Raw genomic sequence first — 23,612 nt, forward strand, 5'->3', positions numbered from 1 at the left:
GCTCATGCGGGATCTGTGACCAGATCCTCCGGCATGGGCCACAAACTTTGGGGAGCACCCCTGTGAAGATCAGGGATGTTCTTTCATGTAGATCCAAATTCGTGGTCTATTGCCTAATCTGCCCATGTAAGAAATTTTACATTGGGCAAACGACCAGAGAAATGCAGGTCAGGATTAAAGAACACCTCCGCTCATTGAAGTCTAAAGATAAATGTACGAGACTGATAGAGCACATGGCCCAATATCATGGAAGAGACCCTGACTGTCTCAGATTCTGTGCCCTTGAAACCATATCTTTCACTAACCGAGGTGGAGACCGAGAGCGTACTTTGTTACAACATGAGGCTCGTTGGATAATACGCACCAATGCCCTCGGGCCCCTCGGGTTCAATGATAAGAATGAACTGGCCTGTTTTTTAGAGAAATGAAAAATGTATAACATTCCTTGTTCCATCCCTTGACCCTCGCCTCTGCCTCCATGCATGCCTCCTCTTATTGGTGTTCTCTTATACACCCTCTGCGACAATACCGGTGCATCCTTCTGTGGTGCCTTGAGCTGCACATGCCTGTGCGGCTTATTTAACATTATATTTTTGTGTTTTTATTTGTTTTTGTTCTTCTTCCGCACATGCATGTGCAGCCACTTTTGGCCTCTGGGCTCTGTGCCTTCCCCCCCCCTCCCTCTCTCTCCCTGAGGTTTTATCCCACATGGGCTTCCCTTCTGGTTCCCATCTCTTTTCTATCTCTGTATCCACTTTGATCCCAACAGTGCTTTCTCGTGCCACTGCACCTGGCTCTGTTCCGTCCTTGCTCCCATCCCCCTCCCCAGCATCATTTTATCTTGTTTTTATGTTTTCATGTGTAACCCCATACACAACCGTGGCGCCCAGCTGCTGGGGCGCCTGACCGCGCCATGAACGCCCTTGCTGCCATGCGACTATTCCTCTAATACAGTAGGTTCCTTAGACGCTCGTTTCGCGTCTTTGTTGTCTGGCAGCTGGGCTCTGATTGGCTCGGCTGGCTGCCCCTGGCTGGAACGTCACGTCTTGCGTAGTTACTGGGACGCTCTCCGTCCTCTATACGAGGCGGGCGGGCGTCGCGGGTTGCCATGGACACTGGGGGCGTGGCCGGTCGACGTAGGCGGAAGTGCCGCCGGGACGCGAGTATGAAACTCGCGCCGAGACGGCCCGCCCCCATCCTTTCCCCCACTGCGGTGAACAAGCGCTAGACGCGCGAAACGGACGTCCGCAGGGGGATCTAGACCTGGCGCCCACCACATCCGCATCGCATCCTACCTGAACCAATCTGAACAAACTGTAAGTGGATTTTTAAGTCTCAATAAACTATCATTTGAAGCGCAGTGCTGGCTACATCTTGCCTCCCTCCTCATATCGTATTGCTGTCTTCTATTCAGCCCGTGCACGCCCCTCAAAGAGACGATACGCACATACTCCATTGGTTCATTAGGTCCAAGTCCCATCTCCTACTGCTGTTAAGAGAGTGCTGGAGTTCTTCTTACTTGATCCACTGTTCTGTGAACCCACCACTGCATACCTGTACTTTGAACCCACCACTGCATACCTGTTCAGTGAACCCACCACTGCATACCTGTTCAGTGAACCCACCACTGCATACCTGTTCAGTGAACCTGCAACTGCATACCTGTTCTGTGAACCCACCACTGCATACCTGTTCTGTGAACCCACCACTGCATACCTGTTCAGTGAACCCACCACTGCATACCTGTTGTGTTCAGTGAACCCGCCACTGCATACCTGTTCTGTTCAGTGGACCCGCCACTGTATACCTGTTCAGTGAACCCGCCACTGCATACCTGTTCTGTTCAGTGAAACTGCCACTGTATACCTGTTCTGTTCAGTGAACCCGCCACTGTATACCTGTTCAGTGAACCCGCCACTGCATACCTGTTGTGTTCAGTGAACCCGCCACTGTATACCTGTTCTGTTCAGTGAACCCGCCACTGCATACCTGTTGTGTTCAGTGAACCCGCCACTGTATACCTGTACTGTTCAGTGAACCCGCCACTGCATACCTGTTCTGTTCAGTGAACCTGCCACTGTATACCTGTTCTGTTCAGTGAACCCGCCACTGCATACCTGTTGTGTTCAGTGAACCCGCCACTGTATACCTGTTGTGTTCAGTGAACCCGCCACTGCATACCTCTTGTGTTCAGTGAACCCGCCACTGTATACCTGTACTGTTCAGTGAACCCGCCACTGCATACCTGTTCTGTTCAGCGAACCTGCCACTGCATACCTGTTCTGTTCAGTGAACCTGCCACTGCATACCTGTTCTGTTAACCCGCCACTGTATACCTGTTCTGTTCAGTGAACCCACCGCATCAGTGCGCATACCTGTGCAGTTAAGTGAACCCACCTACCTATGTGAGTGCACGCAGTGTGATATACCACTCCGTGCATACCCGATATGGACAAAACAGGTAGAGGAAGAGGTAGTGCCAGAGCCAGAGGAAGGCCACCCGGCAGGTCTGCGCGAGGTCGTGTAAATGTAATTTCATGTGGACCTGGCCCACAGTACAGTGCTCGGAAGAAGGCACGTCCCATCACCTCCCAAGATTGTCAGGACGTGGTTGAGTATTTAGCGACACAGAACACCTCATCTTGCTCAGCCACCAGCGCTACTACTAGCACCACTTCCGCTGCATTTGACACTTCGCAAGAATTATTTAGTGTTGAAATCACTGATGCACAGCCATTGTTGTTACAGCCAGATGAATTTTCACCAGCTCATATGTCTGAGTTACGCGGCAACACTATGGATGTAGCATGTAAGGAGGATGAAGGACCTACTGATGGTGCATGTTTGGATTTGTCTGAGGCAAGCAAAGCTGGGCAGGATGATTATGATGATGACGATGATAGGGATCCTCTGTATGTTCCCAATAGAGGAGATGAAGAGGGGGACAGTTCAGAGGGGGAGTCAGAGAGTAGTAGGAGGAGAGAAGTTGCTGAAAGAAGCTGGGGCAGCTCTTCATCAGAAACAGCTGGTGGCAGTGTCCAGCACCATGTATCGCCACCTATGTACAGCCAGCCAACTTGCCCTTCAGCATCAGCTGCTGAGGTCCCCATAGTGCCCACATCCCAGGGTGGCTAAGCGGTGTGGAAATTTTTTAATGTGTGTGCCTCAGATCGGACCAAAGCCATCTGTTCGCTCTGCCAACAAAAATTGAGCCGTGGAAAGGCTAACACTCACGTAGGGACAAGTGCCTTACGAAGGCGCCTGGAGAAAAGGCACAAACAGCAATGGGATGGCCACCTGAGCAAAAGCAGCAGCAGCACACAAAAGAAAAGTCACCCTCCTTCTCCTCTTCCTCCTTCAGGTGCATCATCTGCTTCTGCCGCTTTCTCCCTTCCACCTTCACAGGCACCCTCCTCCACTCCGCCTCTGCCCTTGAGCGCTTCCTGCTCCTCTGCCCACAGCAGCAGTCAGGTGTCCGTGAAGGAAATGTTTGAGCGGAAGAAGCCAATTTCGACCAGTCACCCCCTTGCCCGGCGTCTGACAGCTGGCGTGGCGGAACTGTTAGCTCGCCAGCTGTTACCATACCGGCTGGTGGACTCTGAGGCCTTCCGTAAATTTGTGGCCATCGGAACACCGCAGTGGAAGATGCCAGGCCGCACTTATTTTTCGAGAAAGGCCATACCCCAACTGCACCGTGAAGTTGAGAGGCAAGTGGTGTCATCTCTTGCGAAGAGCGTTGGGTCAAGGGTACACCTGACCACGGATGCCTGGTCTGCCAAGCACGGGCAGGGCCGCTACATTACGTACACAGCCCATTGGGTCAACCTGGTGGTGAACGATGGCAAGCAGGGCGCAGCGGACCAAATTGTGACACCTCCACGGCTTGCAGGCAGGCCTCCTGCCACCTCCTCTCCTCCTGCTACATGCTCTTCGCTGTCCTCCTCCTCCTTGGCTGAGTGGCAGTTCTCCTCTCCAGCTACACAGCCCCAGCTCCGCAGGGCCTATGCTGCATGCCAGGTACGACGGTGTCACGCCATCTTAGACATGTCTTGTCTCAAAGCGGAGAGTCACACTGGAGCAGCTCTCCTGGCTGCTCTTAAGAAACAGGTGGATGAGTGGCTGACCCCGCACCACCTGGAGATAGGCAACGTGGTGTGCGACAACGGCAGCAATCTGCTTGCCGCTTTGCATATGGGGAAGCTGACACACATTCCCTGCATGGCACATGTCATGAATCTAGTTGTTCAAAGATTTGTGGCAAAGTACCCTGGCTTAGCGGATGTCCTGAAGCAGGCCAGGAAGTTCTGTGGGCATTTGAGGCGGTCTTACACAGCCATGGCACGCTTTGCGGAAATTCAGCGGAAAAACAACATGCCGGTGAGACGCCTCATTTGCGATAGCCCGACTCACTGGAATTCGACCCTGCTCATGTTCTCCCGCCTGCTAGAACAGAAGAAAGCCGTCACCTCTACAACTACAGTAGAATGAAACAGTCTGGGAAGATGGGGATGTTCTGGCCCGACAACTGGACACTGATGAAAAATGCATGCAGGCTCATGCGGCCGTTTGAGGAGGTGACCAACCTGGTGAGCCGCAGTGAGGGCACCATCAGTGACTTAATTCCCTACGCTTACTTCTTGGAGCGTGCTGTGCGTAGAGTGGCGGATGAAGCTGCGAATGAGCGTGACCAGGAACCATTACGGCAGGAACAGGCATGGGACCAATTTTCATCAGACCCAGCTGTTTCCTCAACACCTGCGGCAGCACAGAGGGGGGAGGAGGAGGAAGAAGAGAAGTCGTGTGCAGAAGACGAGTCAGACTCAGAGGATGATGAGCAAGGTGTTTCTTTGGGGGAGGAGGAGGAGGGGACGGCGGCAGGAGAACACCGCAGCAGGCGTCGCAGGGGGCTTGTGCTGCTCAACCTTCCCGTGGTATTGTTCGCGGCTGAGGGGAGGAGGTTGACTTACGTGACATCACTGAGGAAGAGCAAGAGGAGATGGAGGGTACTGGATCCGACTTTGTGCAGATGTCGTCTTTTATGCTGTCCTGCCTGTTGAGGGACCCCCGTATAAAAAACCTCAAAGGGAATGAGCTGTACTGGGTGGCCACACTACTAGACCCTCGGTACAGGCACAAAGTGGCGGACCTGTTACCAACTCACCTGAAGGTGGAAAGGATGCAGCACATGCAGAACCAGCTGTCAACTATGCTTTACAATGCCTTTAAGGGTGATGTGACAGCACAACGCCAGCAAGGTACCACTGCCACTAATCCTCCTCCCGTGTCCACGTAGTCAAAGACAGGACGCTCCAGCGATCTCTTGGTGATGTCGGACATGCGGACATTCTTTAGTCCAACGCCTCGCCGTAGCCCTTCCGGATCCACCCTCCACCAACGTCTGGAACGGCAGGTAGCCGACTACCTGGCCTTAAGTGTGGATGTAGACACTGCTGTGAACAGCGATGAGGAACCCTTGAACTACTGGGTGCACAGGCTTGACCTGTGGCCAGAGCTGTCCCAATTTGCCATCCAACTTCTCTCCTGCCCTGCCGCAAGCGTCCTGTCAGAAAGGACCTTCAGCGCAGCTGGAGGCATTGTCACTGAGAAGAGAAGTCGCCTAAGTCACAAAAGTGTTAAGTACCTCACCTTTATCAAAATGAATGAGGCATGGATCCCGGAGGGCTGCTGCCTGCCCCAAGACTAAGTCAGTCCCCGCACACACAGCATCTCTGCCTGCACGCCATGTAACTGGCTGCCTGGCCTGCCCCAAGAAGACTAAGTCGCTCCCAGTCCCTCCACATAGCATGTCTGCCTGCAGGCCGCTTGACTACCTTCTCCGCCACCACCAACAGGGTCCGGGACTCCAGGCGGACTGCTGAATTTTTTAGGCCGCTGCTAGCAGCGGCCGCTGTAATAATGTTTCTGGTGCGTGTACATGACTGCCTAATTTTTCTGGCTGCACTGCGGGCAGCTGCAACAACAAAAGAAAAGGCATGTACATGCGCCCATTCCCCTTCGTGATCATTACCTTGCCGTGGTGAAGGGGCTTGCGTATCACAATGAAGCAATGACCGGCGCCTAGATGAGTGTCTCGGGGGGCACACAAAAGATAATAAGGTCGTTGCTTCATTGTGGTCAGACCAAATTTGATCAGCTGGACAGTCACTGTTCTGTCATTCAGCTACATCAGCCAGACGACCATATGGGTTGTAATGCCACCAAAAACTGCACTCTCGCCATGGTGCGCACCAGTCCAGCACGGCCGTCACTACACAAACAGCTGTTTGCGGTGCGTTACACGGTGAGTTTGGTGTGTCAGTGTGAAGCAGTACCTTAATTACACTACCTGATTGATGTATACACATGCAAGATGTTTTAAAGCACTTTAGGCCTGTCATTTAGCATTCAATGTGATTTCTGCCCTTAAAACGCTGCTTTGCGTCACATCCAGATTTTTCCCGGGGACTTTTGGCGTCTATCCCACTCCGCCATGCTCCCCTCCAGGTGTTAGACCCCTTGAAACATCTTTTCCATCACTTTTGTGGCCAGCATAATTTTTTTTTTTCAAAGTTCGCATCCCCATTGAAGTCTATTGCGGTTCGCGAACTTTAACGCGAACCGAACGTTCCGCGAAAGTTCGCGAACCCGGTTCGCGAACCTAAAATCGGAGGTTCGGCCCAACTCTATTTACCAGATGAAAATAAAGAATTGATTTTTGATTTTATGCCTGATAGTTACACTTTAAAGCGGAATATAACCCTGAATTTTTTTCTTTGCTCTAAAAGATTATTTACAGCATATGATACAGGTATACTAACACAATGTTTTTTTATTTTTTAGTAAAACAGCATTCAAAGGGTTACATCACAGGGCTGACTCTTTCTTCTGCAGGGAGAACCCGCATCCGAACTGCTGTTAAGTGTATCTTGTGTACACATTCTTTACTTGATACATTTATGTAAACATTCTCTGGCTGTGCAGGACTTCAGCTGATGAGTTCTGGGGTGAAACACAGGTGAGAAATCACTGGTGGCTGCATTCACAACACAATTACAACAGTTATGAATAAAATGCACCAGCAGCTTTAAAAATAAATTAACTGAACTTTGGGAAGTTATAATGTCTAAATGAATAATAATACTTGTGCACAAAAGCAAATATGATAATTGTATGGGTTATAAAAAGTAGGAAAACACATTGTTGTTGAAAATTTTGTCAGAGTTTTAAACCGCTTTAAAGACATTATGGAGTAAAATGACAGAATTTGTAGCTGGTTTAAAGGGAGCGATTAATCTGTTTATGGGATGTGGGACTGCGAGCAAAGTGCAGCACACAGATGACAGCACATGCAGGATTGTACAACCTACATGATGCAGAGGGTGTACATAAAACATGACATGATTTTGAAGCAGTAACATACTCTTACCCATTTCCAAAAGGTTAAATGAAATAAAAACACAACAAAGTCCTTTAACCACTTCCCCTCCCTCGGGAGGAGTAACTACGTCCCTGCAAGTTCCCATAACTTCTTGCAGGGGATTAACTATCACATCCCTCCCTGCTGCGCGTTACCACCTGCCCCCCCCCCCATGCTCGTTACCACGTTAGCTGCTACATCAATGAATGGGAACACAGTTCCCATTCATTGATCTAAGTCCCTGGGTGAATGACAGCAGCTGTCAATTAGATGGCACTGTCATTCACAAAACCCGTCCCCACAGTGCTTCCTGTATGTGTACTAATAGCACGCATACAGAAGACTCCTGCGAGGGCATCTTATAGGCAAATAGTTAAATTAAATCTGCACTTTTTCTGCACTTTCTTTTCAATAAAGGACCTTTTTTTTCCTTATTTTTACTTTTTAAATTAATCCATGACCTCCCACACTCCCCAGTAGTTAGCAGTTTTTTTACAAAAAAAAAAAATTACAAAAAAATACATATATAATTACTTTAGGGACTCCTTTATAAATTATGGACTTGTAATTAGGGATGGACACAAAACTGAAAAATGCACCTTTATTTCCAAATGAAATATTGGTGCCATACATTGTACTAAGGAAAAATGTTAAATGGTGCAATAACCGGGACAAATGGGCAAATCAAATTTGTAGGTTTTAATTATGGCAGCATGTATTATTTTAATACTATAATGGCCAAAAAGAGTAAAGAGAAATAATATTTTTTCCATTTTTTCATCTTTTTCCTGATAAAACACTTTTAGAATAATATAATTCTTAGCAAAAAGTACCGCCAAAGAAAGCCTAATTCGTGGCAAAAAAAAAATAAGATATAGATTGTTTTGCTGTGATAAGTAGTAAAAAAATTATAGGCGAATGAATGGAAGGAACGCTGACAGGTGAAAATTGCTCTGTTTTTTTAAGGGGAAAAACCCTTCGAGGTGAAGTGGTTAATATTCTTAATTAAATATAAATACTTGCCTGTACCTTTAAAAAGTTTTACCATGCCAATATCCTCAGAAATGATCCAACGGAAGTATCGTCTAATGAACTTGATTGAAGTTCTCTGCCCCACACCCGCCACCTCACACTGCAGCTCCTCGCCATTTTGGCAGCCAGCATAAAAGTCAGGTCTTTTTCTTTTGTATGCAGCATAATTACATAACAGAACAATATCAGATTACTTTACGCCCCTATTTCATAGATGCTATTTTCCCCAAACTTTGAGAAAATAGAATTATTAATATATGACACGCATACAGATGTCTTGAAGATGCAGAAATATTATGCTCAAGGTTGGAGGACCTGAGATGGAGCATTAGTCAGGGAGAACAGTAGCAGTGTGATGTCCGGCCAGCTATGGCCATGGAGAATGCATTATAAGAGTTCTAGCTTATGCACTTGTGCCACAATAATTCGGTATCGATCAGTATCCAGGTCAATACTTTAGTCTGAGTTATTGTGACACAAGCACAAATGCTGGAACTTTTTATAAGACAGATTCAGTCCATGAAACAGGTGAGCATGATTGTGATTGTGTGTGACTCTTGCCAGTGAAACAATTTGCCACTTTTGACACAGAAATCCCGGCAGAAATGAAGTTAGGAGATTAATTAAATGCATAGTGTTATTTTCTCATTGCTGTCATTAGACAAGACAAGAAAAATAACAGTCATATTGTCATTTTCTGCGGATTGAGGCAATAGCAGTGTTAAGGAGGCTAGGCCCAGGACTCCTTACTGAACAGGAAGCCCAAGGTGCTGGCTTACTAAACAAGAAGAGCCAAGATTCAAACCCGGGTTGCATGTGTTTTGTGGTATTGGTGGTAAGTGTCAGCTCAGTACAGTTGTCAAAGCAACAGGAGACCACATTGCTAGCATAACCTGCATGACATTATGAATATATGACACCCATAAAGGTGTCTTGAAGATGCAGAAATATCAGACTAAAGGATGGAGGACCTGAGATGGAGCATTAGTCAGTAGAGATGGCTGAACAGTTTGCAGGTGGGCAGTATTAGGCAAATGTTGAACGCAATTTAAAAAATACAAAACTTCATGTTCACATCTTTCCCATAGCCTTTAATGGCAGGCAAGTGGCCACCAACTTTAGTGGTTAATAGCAAAGCCCCCTTACATGCTAGAAAAAACAAATTTGCAGGGAATGTAAAGGGGGACCACGGGTACAAGAGGAAAAATAAAAAAGAACTTATAGTTGTTGAGAAAATCGATTTTAAAGTTTCATAGGAAAAAAGTATATATTTAAATACGATAAATGACAGATAATGTAGAAAACGTAACGGCAGTGTAAATTTACATATATCAGAAGAAAGAGCAATGAATTTCATGATGGGGTTTCTAGGGGGACCCCCTGGAAACCCCTTCAGAGTTGCAACGCTTTGGCCAGGGGTCACTATACAGCCACAATATGGCTGAATAAAGATCCCTGGCAACTTTACCTATTTATGGCAACTTTAAAAAAAAAATGTTCAGAGTGTGGGATATTTAAAAAAAATGACATCGGGTCCCCCCTCCCGAGCCTCTTTGACCCCTGGTCCCCCATACAGGATGGGATAGCCAGAATGCATAGCCCCAGCCGAGTGGGGCTTCAAACCCTGAGCTATACAAGCCTGCATGGTCCATGGAATGGGGGGCATGGTCCAATCCGTGGACAAGGGGCTCTTCCCCACCTCCAGTGCTCCAGATGCCCGCCCCCCTCCCCTTTAAGAAGAAGACCCCCAGGTGCCCGCCCCCCCTCCCCTTTAAGAAGAAGACCCACAGATGCCCACCCTTTCCCCGGAGAAATGAGTATAATGGTACAAAGTACCCCTTACCCATTTCCACAAAGGGTTAAATGAAATAAACACAGCAATGAAAAAAAATCCTTAATCTTAATTAACCAGAAATACTTACCTGTACCTTTAAAAAATTTTTCCCACGTCAATATCCTCAGAAAACTCACACGCCAATATTTCCAGTTGATTGAAGATCTCAGCCGGCCGCAGCCATACGCCGCCCCGGCCACAGTTCTCAGCTATACTGCAGCTGTATAAAGATCCCTGGCCAAAGCGTTGTGACTCCGGAAACCCCATCATGAAATTAATTGTTCTTTCTTTTGATATATGTAAATTTACACTACCGTTAGGTTTTCTACGTTATCTGTCATTTACCGCATTTCAATGTCTACTTTTTTCCTATGAAACTTTAAAATCGATTTTCTCCAAAACTTTAAATTTGGTGTTTCTAGGGGTTTTGCTATTAACTGTTAAAGTCGGCCATATAAGTCTATGGCGCTCGCTAGTTCGGGAACTTTTGAGGAAATTTGTGTTTGCAATTCCTAACCCCAAAATCTGATGTTTGTGACATCTCTATTAGTCAGTGAGAAGAGTAGCAGTGTGACACTAGGCCAGCTATGGCCATGGAGACTGCATTATAGGAGTTCTAGCATATGCACATAACTCGGTATCCATCAGCATCCTGGTCGATACTTTCGTCTGAGTTATTATGGCACATATGCTGGAACTTTATATAATACAGATTAAGCCAATGGAGCAGGTAGTTGGAATTGTGTGTGACTCTTGCCAGTGAAACTGATACACACAGGGAAAAACTATTTTCCACTTTTGACACAGAAATCAAGGCAGAAATAAAATGTAAAATGCCCACAAGGTTAAATAAATGCATAGTGTTCTTTTCTCATTGCTGGCATTACACACAGCTCTCCAGTGGGAAAAGGAGGAGGAATTTGTAGTGCTGGGAAGATTCTTAATTTGGTTTTATAGAAATGTGTTGTTTCTCCAAACATGCTCAGGTGAAGAATATATGCAAAATAAATAGACTCTACAAGCTGGAGAAAAACATTAGTGTTTGAATGGATCCTTAGTGAATCCTTAGGGAATGTAAATAAACAAGTATTTTGTGTGTGATGCTGTAAAGCTCTCTCTCATTTGTTGTCGGCCATGATGGCTCTGATTGCCCCTCACTACTAAACCTTATCAGTAAATTTTACTTGTGTACTCTCTAGAAATATTCCTTTTCCAATAATTATATACAATTCTCAATTTCAAATTTGTTTCTGTATTATTTTATAATATTATAATGTTTAAATTTGAATAATTTAAATAGTGCTACCACATTCATCAGTACGTTTGACAGTATAAAGTCACCACAGACTATCCTTACATGCATTTCCATATCATTTGGTATTCGGTGAAACACTGCGTTTCTCTCAAGTGTGACCCCTGCCGCTCTTGTTGCTGATCATGTTGGCTCTAATGCTGGGCATACACAGGTCGTTTTTGTGGCTTGATTAGCCGCCGGATCGACTCTTGCGTCCCCGCGCATCCCCGCTCGTTCCCGCGCACGCCTGGATCGATTCCCGCTCGTCCCCGCGGGTGCTTCCTTGTCTTCCACTCATTTTCCGCTATTGTCCGCCCGCGAGAATCGAGCGCGGAATCGATCCGCCGGGTTATCGGGTACACATCGGATATTATCAGTTGAGCCATCAGCGGCTCGATTGATAACAAAAAAACGACCCGTGTATGCCCAGCATAATAGTCTGTTGCTTTTAAACATTATCAGTAAATTCTACTAGTGTAATTTGCACAGATATTCATTTTACTTTAATTACATAATGTTCTTAATGGTGGTTCTGTATTATTTTATAATGTTAATGTTTACATTTTAAGTATTTATATTGTGCTGACATATTTATCAGTTCTTTTGACAGTATATAGTCTGGTCCCTAACTGCCTCTGCTGCAGACATTTTGGTGTCATACCTCACAAGATACTTTTAACTACTAGCCGACCGCGTCACACCGATGGGCGTGACCATGGCGGCAGCCCCAGGACCGTCTAAAGTCTTGAGGTGGGGATTTGCAAGAGATCTCCATTTGTATGACGGAGCTCCACTCTGCCATCAGTCTCCCAGCGGCGATCACTGCTAGAAGACTGTTAGATGGCAAAACAGCTATTTAGTCTATACAGCACTGTGACTTATGGCAGCGCTGTACTGGAGACAGCCATGTGACACGGCTGTCACTCTGGGACGCAGGAGAGCAATCAGCTTTTATTGGCTGATCGGCCGTCAATAAATGCTTTTATTTATAGAAAAAAAATTTATATAAAGAATAAACATCCTGGGAGCAATCACAGCCCACCCACAGAAAGCTCTGTTGGTGGGCAGAAAAGGGGGTGGGGGGGAATCACTTGTGTGCTGAGTTGTACGTCTCTGCAGTGAGGCCTTATAGCTGTAGTGGCCTATTTTGTAAAAAATGGCCTAGCCACTGGGGGGTTTAAGCCCGTGATCCTTAAGTGGTTAAAAGTGTTTAGTGCTTATGCCTGCATAGATGTAAGGTGATTTGGATGCATAAGGGGGTTTTGATAAAATATTAGAAAGGTTGCAATGTTTTTTTTTTATTATTTAGATAATAACCTCAGCAGGGGGAAGCCTCTCTGGATGATCCAGAGGCTTCCTCAATTCTCCGCAATCTCTCTGCTGCTGCGTTTCCCTCAATGTATAAGTGCAGCCGCACTGTGCAGGTGCCAGTGGTTTTGCTCCTGTGCAGCAGCACGCAGACACTCGTGCATGAAGAAAAAAGCAATGCATGGAGAATAAAGCCGTGCATGAGCAGCCTTGTGCTACTGCGCAGGAGCAGGATGTACTTTGTGCCTGCGCAGTGCGGCCACTTTGCAACTGCATAGTGCAAACACACTTTTTAACTTTTACTTAAAAAAAAGAATATAAATAGCCTGAACAATGCTTCAACTAATCATACTTAACAATTTACATTAAATAAAATGTATTGATTTATTTAAAGAAAACTGATCAGTTGTCTGCATCTTAATGTTATTTTGCAAAGTTGTATAATATAAAAACTGACTCAAATGCAAGAATAACATTAACCTAGAGCACAACCTGCATGGATTACCCAGGCAATACAAATAGCATTTTATTAGCAGCAGCAATGTAGCTGCATCTAAGTCACTCTGGTACTAATGATCCATTGCGCCATCAGCAGTAATTCTCTTTTAAAAGTAGTTTTAATTAAAAAAAAGTTAAGTTAAATAGGATATTATGAAATATTGTCAGTGAGAGCAGATCACAATATGACAGCTAACAAGTTTTCAAAGTAGGAAAGAGAATTTTGTGCCGTGATGTATGTGTATTTAATACATTCCGATAATACATATGTTTTAGTGTCAACGCTAGAAAATAATAGAAAAAAGTAAATGAATGAGGATAAAGGTTCCATTTTAAGATACGCATATTCACTTCCTATCGGTAAAGGAGTCTATGAAAAATGTGGTGCTATTAAAAAATTTGATAAGATTTGGTTCAGATGGTTGGACGTTCATAAAAATGACCTAATTTAGGTTAACCGAACCCTAATCTGGATTCGGCATAGACAGGTTTGCAATAATCTGTGATATTGTGTAAATGGGAGTGCTGCTCTGCTCCACTGCAATTGTTTTGTTGTATGTGTTTATGCCGTCCATATCGGCAACTTTTGTTGTTAAAAATTCAATAAAATTTCACTTTAACCACTTGAGGACCACAGTGGTAAATCCCCCTAAAGACCAGGCTGTTTTTTTCATAACTGGCGACTGCAGCTTTAAGGCCTAGCTGCAGGGCCGCACAACACAGCACACTAGTGATTCCTCCCCTTTTCTCCCCACCAACAGAGCTCTCTGTTGGTGGGGTCTGATCGCCCCCCCTTGTGTTTATTAGTTTTTTATAAATATTTATGTTCATATTTTTTAAATATTTTTTTCTATTTCTGTGTTTCTTTGTTTTTTCCAATCCCCTCCCTCCCCCCAGCCGGCCAATCACGGCGAACGGCTATCATAGGCTTCTGCCTATGAGAGCTGATTGCTCTCTTGTCCCCCAGGGGGACAGCCGTGTCACACGGCAGTCCCCAGTACAGCACTGCTGCTGATCGCAGCGCTGTACTAACAGTCTCCTGAGTGGCGATCCCTGCTCGGAGACTGAAGGCAGGGCAGAGCTCAGCCCCCCAAGCAGGAGATGCACGCAGCCTGCGCGCAATCTCCTGCAAACTGCAGCCCCAGGACTTGATGCCGATTGGCGTTAGGCGGTCCTGGGGCTTCCGCCGCAGCCACGCCCGTTGGTGTGGAGCGGTCTTAGAGGAGTTAAAAAAGGTATGCATATTCATATGAGATTTCTAAGAAGATTCGAGGAGAGGGCTTTCCAAATTTGCGAATTTCGTACTGAACATATTATTATGTATGCATAGAACACTGAAAGAAACTGTCCATCCTCTACTGACCTATTCATTGCAGTTCCATCTATTGTGATGTTATTGAAGAACCTCCAACTTTGATCAGCTCCTTCCATTTGCTTTTTGTTCATATTGGGGAATGTTAATGAAGTTTTTACCTTGCTGGCTAGGGGTTAATTTACATAAAAAAGGTCTTGGAACTGTCTTTTAATCATACTGTAAACACACATTTTGTTGTTAACAATAAACACTTTTTAACCAATGGAAAACCACCTTATGTTAGTGAATGGAGAAGAAGAGAATAAAAGATGGGTCAGGCCTAAGTCAGGCAGCAGAATACCAGAGATTTCCCAGGAATAAGGAGCCCCTATACTACATCCTACCAGGTAACTATGACTATTCTGATTTACTTAGTTGTAATATTAGTCTAAACATATTGTAGTTTGGATTGTATTGCATTATTTTGCTTTCTTTAGTTTGCATTTTAAAGATAAATTATGTTAATAAGTGTGATATTGCATAAGTTAGTTAGTGTAATTCTTATGACTGCGTGGCACATGTGTGGGTTTTATATTGTACAAGAGTGTACCTGTTAGAAAAAGATCACTAAGGCTTGTGTAAGGCCTGAGCTATACTGGAGAGATTTTTGGGGGCAAGTGATTAAAATATTAAAATTTTTGCTAACAGTTGCTCTTTATGTCAATTTAGTTTGTTGATTTTAAAATAAAGTGTAAATAATGTTATTGTACATAAAGAGATTCTGAATAAATCCCACAGGCAAACATAATTTGATTAACAAACTAGGGATAATAAAAGGGATTTATAGTTTATCAGAGTTTAAGAATCAGTCACAATGTGGTATGTAGATCAGTTATAAGGTAAAATTAATATATTCATTTCCTGCATTAATATCTAGTGCAGTCCTGCCCTGATTATCTCTACGTAGACAATGTAATAATGTAATATTTTAAAAGAGTGGTAAAACATATTTTGGAGGGCAATAGTGAAATAAGGACTAAAGACTGAGGGTTGAGAATGAGTGGCCAGAGGGCACATTAATCAGAGTCATCTCAGGGTAAGTGGTATGAGGAATAGTGGCATGAGGTAGTAACAAAGCACTCCCTGGCAAGCACCTATACAAAGATGCCAACAAGCCTGATTTTTATGGCACATGGTTCTGGCAGCTGGAGAGTGCACTTTGCATATAAATAAAAGAGGCTTGTGTTCATTTTCGAACTATTATTACTGTTGTTATCAATATTGTTAACAATATTATAATACCAGCCTAGCATCAGTAATATGTATATAATTATTATCAATGCTTAATTATCTTCAACACTCCTAATGTTAAATTGAGCTTAATCTCCTAAAACTATCAAATCTTACCTCGTACTAACCTATCTAATAACACTAACTCTCCTATATCTAAGCCACACTAACACTCCTATAACTAACCCTCACCTGAACTTGTTACCTTGTTGTTACCTTGTATCTCCTAGCACTAACCCTGCTATTACTAAGCACAACACTAGCCTCTATAGATGAGCTCTTCAGCTTCATCATAGCCAATAACATTACTCCGGTATACATATAGCCGATAGCGGTACTTGGCTGTATCAGCACTGCACCCAATCAGGAGTATGCAGCGCTGACTGCCCAACCCCACCACTTGCTATGCCAATAGCTGGAGTTCAGCTATATAATAGTCGAAGCTCAGTATCAAATTAAATTACTCAGTGCTCCATAGCTGCACATTTACATTGTGTTCTATAACAGCACCTGATTTTAAAGACAAACTGTACATGCAAATTAACTGCTTTGGTGCACTTCTTTTCAGGGAGTGCTTTTGATCATAAACAAAATCCTGAGAAAACCCAGAAGGACGCAGACACATCTAAAACCTGTTGGTGAGAGATTCAGAGCTGTCAGCTACTAATACCCACTGTAAGTAGGGATGGTCGGAATGCCAATTTCCGATTCCGCGGTAAATCCGCATTCCGCCATTGCCAATTACCGATTCCGCTTTCAGATACCAATTTCCGCAATCCAATGCTGAATTTCCGCTGGAAATCGTGGAAATTCCGCCCGACTTTAACATCGATTTTCTCAGTTTCTTGTTCAGAAGATTCTGTTTACTAAACCCTGAAAATTTGGTGTTTCTAGGACTTACGGGGGCTTTGCTATTAACCACTAAAGTCGTCGGATTTTTACTGTAATGTAAAATGCAGAAAATAGGCAGATGCAGATTTTCTGCATTTTACATTACAGTAAAAATCCGCCGACTTTAGCGGTTATTAGCAAAGCCCCCTTAAATCCTAGAAACACCAAATTTTCAGGGTTTATTAACCTGAATCTTGTGAACAAGGTGCAAATAAAAGTTTTCAAAAAGACGTTTTAGTTTTTGAGAAAATCGATGTTAAATTCGGGTGGAATTTCTGCAATTTCCGGCGGAAATTTCCGCGATTTCCGGCGGAAATCTGCCTACCGCACTTGCATTACCGATTTCCGCATTCCGATGCGGAAATGCAATTTCTGATCGGAATTTCGGAAATTGCATTTCTGCGGAATCCGAATGAGCATCCCTAACTGTAAGCGACATCTACATAGGAAAAATACATTTAGGCCTCTTTCACAGTGGGACGGTGCGTTTGATGCGACGTTAAAGTCGCACAACGTGCCCCTAATGCAGCGCATGTAGGTTATAAAATTGGATGTTATGTGTCTCTTGGTGCGCTGTTTTCATCGCATATTGATGGAACGAAAACGGCGCATGCGTTACATTTAAAAAAAAAACATTACTGAGCATGTGCAACACACATAATGCAGCAAATGTATTGCTAAATGCACAGCATGCAGCACTCTCTAAATATTGCTACACGTTACACACAACGCAACGTGTGCATTGTGAATGTCACACAGACTTTGCATTGCTGTGCGTTAGTCTGCGTTGGAACATTTAACAACTTTAACGTCGCACTGTGAAAGAGGCCAAACAGTGCATTTTACTCCGGGGCAAATGTAACTCTATATGTGAATATGCAAACATAATTTTCAATTGTCATTTTAAATTAATGTACAAAAGCAAAAAAAAATCATTGATTTGCGGTGAATCCAGGAATGTGTAATATGTTGGAACCTTCCAAAAATACTACTTTAATAATATAAAAGTTTGTATTTTGTTTCTTTACACTGTTTTTTTTTTTATCCTGAGAGGAATTATAAATGTGTTTTATATATCCGTTCTATTGCTGTTGATTAATTATATGTCAGGCTAAATTGATCCTCCAATGTACAAATCTTATTTGTTTTTTTTTTATTGCATGAAGGCAAACCAATTATGCCACAACATTGTATCTGTTCTTATATTGTGGCCACAAAAACTTTCCTTTTTAAAGGGGTTCTGTGGCATGTTAATAAAAAACAAATACCTGGGGCTTCTATCTGCCCCTGCAGCTGTCACGTCCCACGCCGTCCTCCTACGATCCTCCATTCCCAACCACTGGCACCAGTTAATTATATGACTAAGAACACGTGTCTCCGGGAGCTTCCTGCGCAGGTGCAGTACCAGGTTTTCTTGTACTGCGAGTGCACAGTAAGCTCCTAATGACGTACATGGGAGCCGCAGTCGCATTAGAAGAATGATTACACCGGGACCGATGGCATGGAATGAAGGATCATAGAGGACAGCACGGGACATGACAGCTGCAGGGGGCTGATTGAAGCTCCAGGTAAGTGTCACTTTGTTTTTTTCTTAATATGTCACAAAACCCCTTTAAGTTAAAGGATACCTGATCTGAGCCAGTAGAGAAAAATGGAAATTATAAGTGTGTGTAGGTAGGGGTGCAGATGCTTACTGCACATCCCAGGTGCCAGTATCCCCCTCCATTGTGCATTAAAAGGCCCAGTTCGGTAACCCTAGTCAGTATGCTCAGCATCCTTTAACTGGGCATACTATGCTGCGCTTGCACAGTATGTCAGGTCAGCAGCCTTGTAACAGTGTTCACCGCTTGTCTCCTTCTATGTGTGTATTCGCACATGCGAGGAGCACAGTCACAAAGCTGCCCACCTACTGCACATGCACAGCGTAGTATGTCCACATCATTGGGCACTGACCACTGTTAAGGAAAATTATTCCAATTACATTTTTTAGAGGTGACAATTTTTCTGTGTAATTCTTGTAAATGACGATCTAATAAGCCACATTATGGATTATCATGTGCTAATTTCAAGTGTCTTAAAAGGGATTATCATCTGAAGTGTAGTTTTATAATAGAATAGGGATGATCGTAAATGCTGATTACCACTACCGATTTACTCCTTCTACGTATTTCCACATTCCCATGCGGATTTTCCACCAAAAATAAATGTTCACATTCTCTGATTTACTTATTCATTGTAAGTCTTCTGAAGTTCTGATTGGCTTAAAATTACCGCATATCGGTAAATGGAGTTCTGTCAAAAAACGCATTATCTGATTGGCTTATAATTACCCAATATCGGTAATGCAGATTTTCCATCAACATTTTTGCCTAAAATCCGCATTCACTGATTGGTTTATTCATTCTGAGTCTTCTAATTTGCTTAAAATTACTGCATATCGTTAAGCGTAATTTCCACATAAATTTTCACATTTCTGCAAAAATCTGTGTTCCACATTAGTGTTTCCAAGTTCCACATCCCGATGTGGAAATACAGATTTCCAATCTGAAATGCGGCAATTGCATTTCTGTGGAATCAGAATGAGCAACCCTATAATAGACCAATTTTTTTGTTTGATACACTGTTAGAGCTTCTGGTAATATAGCAACAATAACATATAATATATTCAATTGCAGGAGCAAAAACTATCTCCAGCAGCCCATGATGAGTCACAGAGGAGACAAGTCGCATCAGTGCTCAGAGTGTGAGAAAAGCTTCACTCGTCCATCACATCTTATTAGACACCAGAGGAGTCACACTGGGGAGAGGCCATTTATCTGCTCAGAGTGTGAGAAAAGTTTCAATCGAAGGTCAAGTCTTAAAGTACACCAGAGGATCCACACCGGAGAGAAGCCATTTTTGTGTTCTGAATGTCAAAAATGTTTCAGTAAGAAGGGACACCTCATGGCTCATCAGAGGATTCATACTGGGGAGAAGCCTTTTTCCTGCTCAGAATGTGACAAATCTTTCACTGAGAAGTCAACCCTTATAAGGCATCAGTTGATTCATACCGGAGAGAAGAATTTTTCCTGCTTTGAATGTCAGAAATGTTTTGCCACAAAATACAGCCTCATAGAACACCAGAGGATTCACACAGGAGAGAAGCTGTATCCTTGCTCAGAATGTGAAGAAAGTTTTACTTTCAAAGCAAGCCTCAAATACCACCAGGTGATTCACACAGGAGGGAAGCTGTTTTCTTGCTCTGAATGTGATAAGTCCTTCAGCACTCAACAAGCATTAAGTATACATCTCCGGATTCACACTGGAGAGAAACCATATAAATGTAGAGAATGTGATAAAAGGTTCTCACTGAAGGAACATCTTACTCTGCATCACAGAACTCACACAGGAGAAAAGCCATTTAGTTGTTCAGAATGTGACAAGAGCTTCTTATGCCAGTCACATCTGAGAAGTCATCAGAAGATACATGAGCGAGTGGATGTGAGCCTGTGAAATGTGTTTTAATAAACATGTTGCTGAAGCATCAATGGATTACGATCATTGATAAGCAGAACAGATTTATTAATTAACATGTGATTTGGGGGTTGATGCCCACAGACAGTGCACAGCAATATTACCATTACTGCCGGCAGCAGGTTACCGTGAGTTCCATTATTAGTATGACTTGTGGTACCCATGGAAAATGATCATTGCTACAGTAAGAACATTACTAATGCTTGTTATTGTAGCAACACCAGCAGTACTTAAGCACCACAGGTTGCGCTAATAGCAAAACTTGCAGTAACTTGCTGCCAGTAGTAGTGGTAATATTGCCCCCCACTGTCTGCATACAGCAATATTACCGCAGCTTCATGCACCTCTAAGAAGCTTAATCCACCATCAGAGATCACAGGACAGGCAGAAAGTACATTGTTTTTGGTGACATATTAAGACAATCACAAATGAAGTGAAGTTTGATGAGCTGGTACATGGGAATCTGGACAGTTTATTAAATATTCATTTACATTATGTTCACAATGAACTCTAATAATAGAATACACATTTAATCAGTGTGTTATGTACTGATAGGTTTATGATCTGTAACTTTCCTTAAAATGTATTATCTATTGTTTACTTTGATGGGAAGTGATTCTACATTTTTTTTATTTCTGTATTTGCATGAATTTGTGTTTAGCATTGGGATTAGATAAATTATGTCAACTTGGAGTTTAAATATATTTTGAGGCCCCGATTGACATACGGTGGTGGGATAATTAGAGTTTTGTATATGTTTTGATCTGATGTGTATTTTATCTGCTCATTGATGGAGGGTTTTTATGTGATTTATGTTTGTTTTAATAAAAACTGTGATTTTTTTAAAACATTTTTCTGCACGGAAAATATTGTTTGAATTGTTATTCTATAAGATGTGTTTTCAGTTTGATAAACCACAGCATTCTCTATTAAACAAAAAAAAACATATCAGAGATGATTCAGCTAGGGTTACCCCATTTATTCAATCAGCTGAATATACAGAAAGACCAGCTCAGTGTTTCAGGACAGAGCACTGGGCACCTGAGTAAGGGAGCATGGGTCAAATCATTGTGCTGGTCTTTTTATATGTTCTACAGGCTGAATTTTGGGGATAGACCTGGCTTCCTGCCTTTTTCAGTGTTATATCTGGGTGTTGTGGTAATTAGGAATTAGTGAGAACACCTCTCTGGCAGTTTACATTTTTTTTCTTGAACTTTGGATGGTTTTGTTGTTTTTTTTGCAAGACAGTTTTGCATTAAAATCAAGGGGAAAACTTTAGAGGTCAAATGCGTACTAGAATTGCCAAAATTGCTAAATATGTTAAAGCATACCAGAGCCGAAAAGCATTGGAGAAACAAAGGAGCAGGCATGTAGCGGGAGCTGTCCTGATAGCCAACACTCTACTGTTATCTTCTGTCTTCCTCCTTTCTTACCTCAAGACCCCTGGCAGCCTCTTCTGGGTCGCCGGGAGTCGCCGGAGTGGTGACCATCAGCACAGCTTCCCCTAAATGCCTGCTCTCCCCATTCCTCTATACTTTTCAGCTGTGGTGTCCTTAAAGCTAATGGGAACCCATACTTAAATAAAAAAGAGTCAGATACTCACCTAAAGAGAGGGAAGGCTCGGTCCTAATGAGCCTTCCCTCTCCCGGTGCCCTCGGTACTGCGCTAGCTCCCCCATTCACATCCCCCACCGAGGGGACTTCGTAAGTTTTTGGGAGCCGAGTCCTCCCAAAGACAGGTAGCTCCATTCTGCGCATACGTGAGTGCATCATAGAGGGTGCTCACATGTGCGCAGTGTAGAGTGGCCCGTCTTCGGGAGCACTCAGGCTCCCGAAGTATTTCCAAAGCCTCCCTTTGGCCGGGAAACAGCGGTATTTGACCAAAATGGTCGAATACCGCTACAGGGGAGCCAGTGCAACAGCGGGGACTGGGAAAGGAGAGGGGATGCTCTATGGGACCCAGAGCCTCCCTCTCCTTTGGTGAGTATCTGACTTTTTTTATTTAAATATAGGTTCCCATTCACTTTAAAGGAGAACAGTGGTAACTAGGGAAGATTAAAAGTGCCCTTAAAAAAGGAGCTGTCAGCCATAATATCTCAGATAAAAAAAAAACCACTTATACAAGTAGATATATACTTGCTCTACTTACAGAACAGATATGTATTGCACTGTCCACGTTTTGATTTCCATGATTTTTTTATTGTAAAAAAAGAGAAAATCCTTTTTAGGATACTCCATTTTAACTGTGTCTATCCTGAAGCCAATCCTGATGTCATTTTCTCACTTAATCTCCTCTGCCTGATTGTGTATGCACTGCCTGCCCTCCTCCCAGTCTTCAGGCACTCCCACCTAGCTCTGCAATAGAGAGTGCAATGTCTCAACATAGGATATATTGGCCAATCAGAGAGGAACAGAGGTGTGGGAGGAAAAAACTTTAGGGAAAGAGGCTTCAGCCAATCAGACTGCATTAATTAAGTCTGAGAGTAAAGTAAAGAAGCAAAAAAGACAACCCAGCATGCCCTGCAACTTCCTTTGTGCGTCAATGTACCAAACCAGAGTCAGGAAAACTGGGGAATGATTTATCAACAAGAAAAGTAAAAGTGATTTTAACTTTAGGATTGCCTAGTTAGCATCCGTAGTACTTGTTTACCAGAGAAAAATAAAGAATTGTTTTTTTAGTTTATGCCCGACAGTTACCCTTTAAAGACCTTATGGATAATTTCCCTAAAATTGGATTTAAAGTGACTGTATTTAAAAAAAAAAACAGTAAAATGACAGAATTTGTAGCTGATTTACAGGGAGCGATTAATCTGTTTATCGGATGTGGGACTGCAAGCAAAGTGCAGCAGGATTGTACAACCTACATGATGCAGATGGTGCGCATAAAACATAACATGTTTTTGAAGCAGTTATGTACTCTTACCCAACAAAGAAAAAAGTCTTTTAGGGCCTGAACACAGTGCTGCGCTTGTGCTGCGCTTTTCAAATCACATGCGCTTTTTAATTGCAAGGTCTTTTGAAAAATAATGAGAATCATGAAGACCTGTACACACTGGTGCGATGCGCTTTTTCTATTCTCATGAAGGCTTGCGATTTTAAAATCGCATGCGATTTCAAAAGCACAGCAGTGTGTTCAAGCCCATAATCTTCTTAATTAACCTAGGCTGACCAGGTGTCCTCTTTTCCCCGGACAGGTCCTCCCAGGTTTTTGAAATGTCTCCGGTGAAGAGAGCCGAACACAG

General features: G+C 43.5%; 1 protein-coding gene across 1 annotated transcript in view; it reads left to right on the plus strand.

Moving 5' to 3' along the window:
* LOC137560743 (zinc finger protein 850-like) overlaps nt 1-23,612 on the plus strand; it is a 159,759-nt gene that overhangs the window by 50,185 nt on the left and 85,962 nt on the right. The window contains exon 3 of the mRNA XM_068271894.1: nt 19,573-20,328. Coding sequence (XP_068127995.1) covers nt 19,573-20,328 — 756 coding nt within the window. The remainder of the gene's footprint in view (nt 1-19,572; nt 20,329-23,612) is intronic.

This window comes from Hyperolius riggenbachi, chromosome 3 (genome assembly GCF_040937935.1).
Source record: "Hyperolius riggenbachi isolate aHypRig1 chromosome 3, aHypRig1.pri, whole genome shotgun sequence".
In the NCBI taxonomy this organism is placed as follows: Eukaryota; Metazoa; Chordata; class Amphibia; order Anura; family Hyperoliidae; genus Hyperolius; species Hyperolius riggenbachi.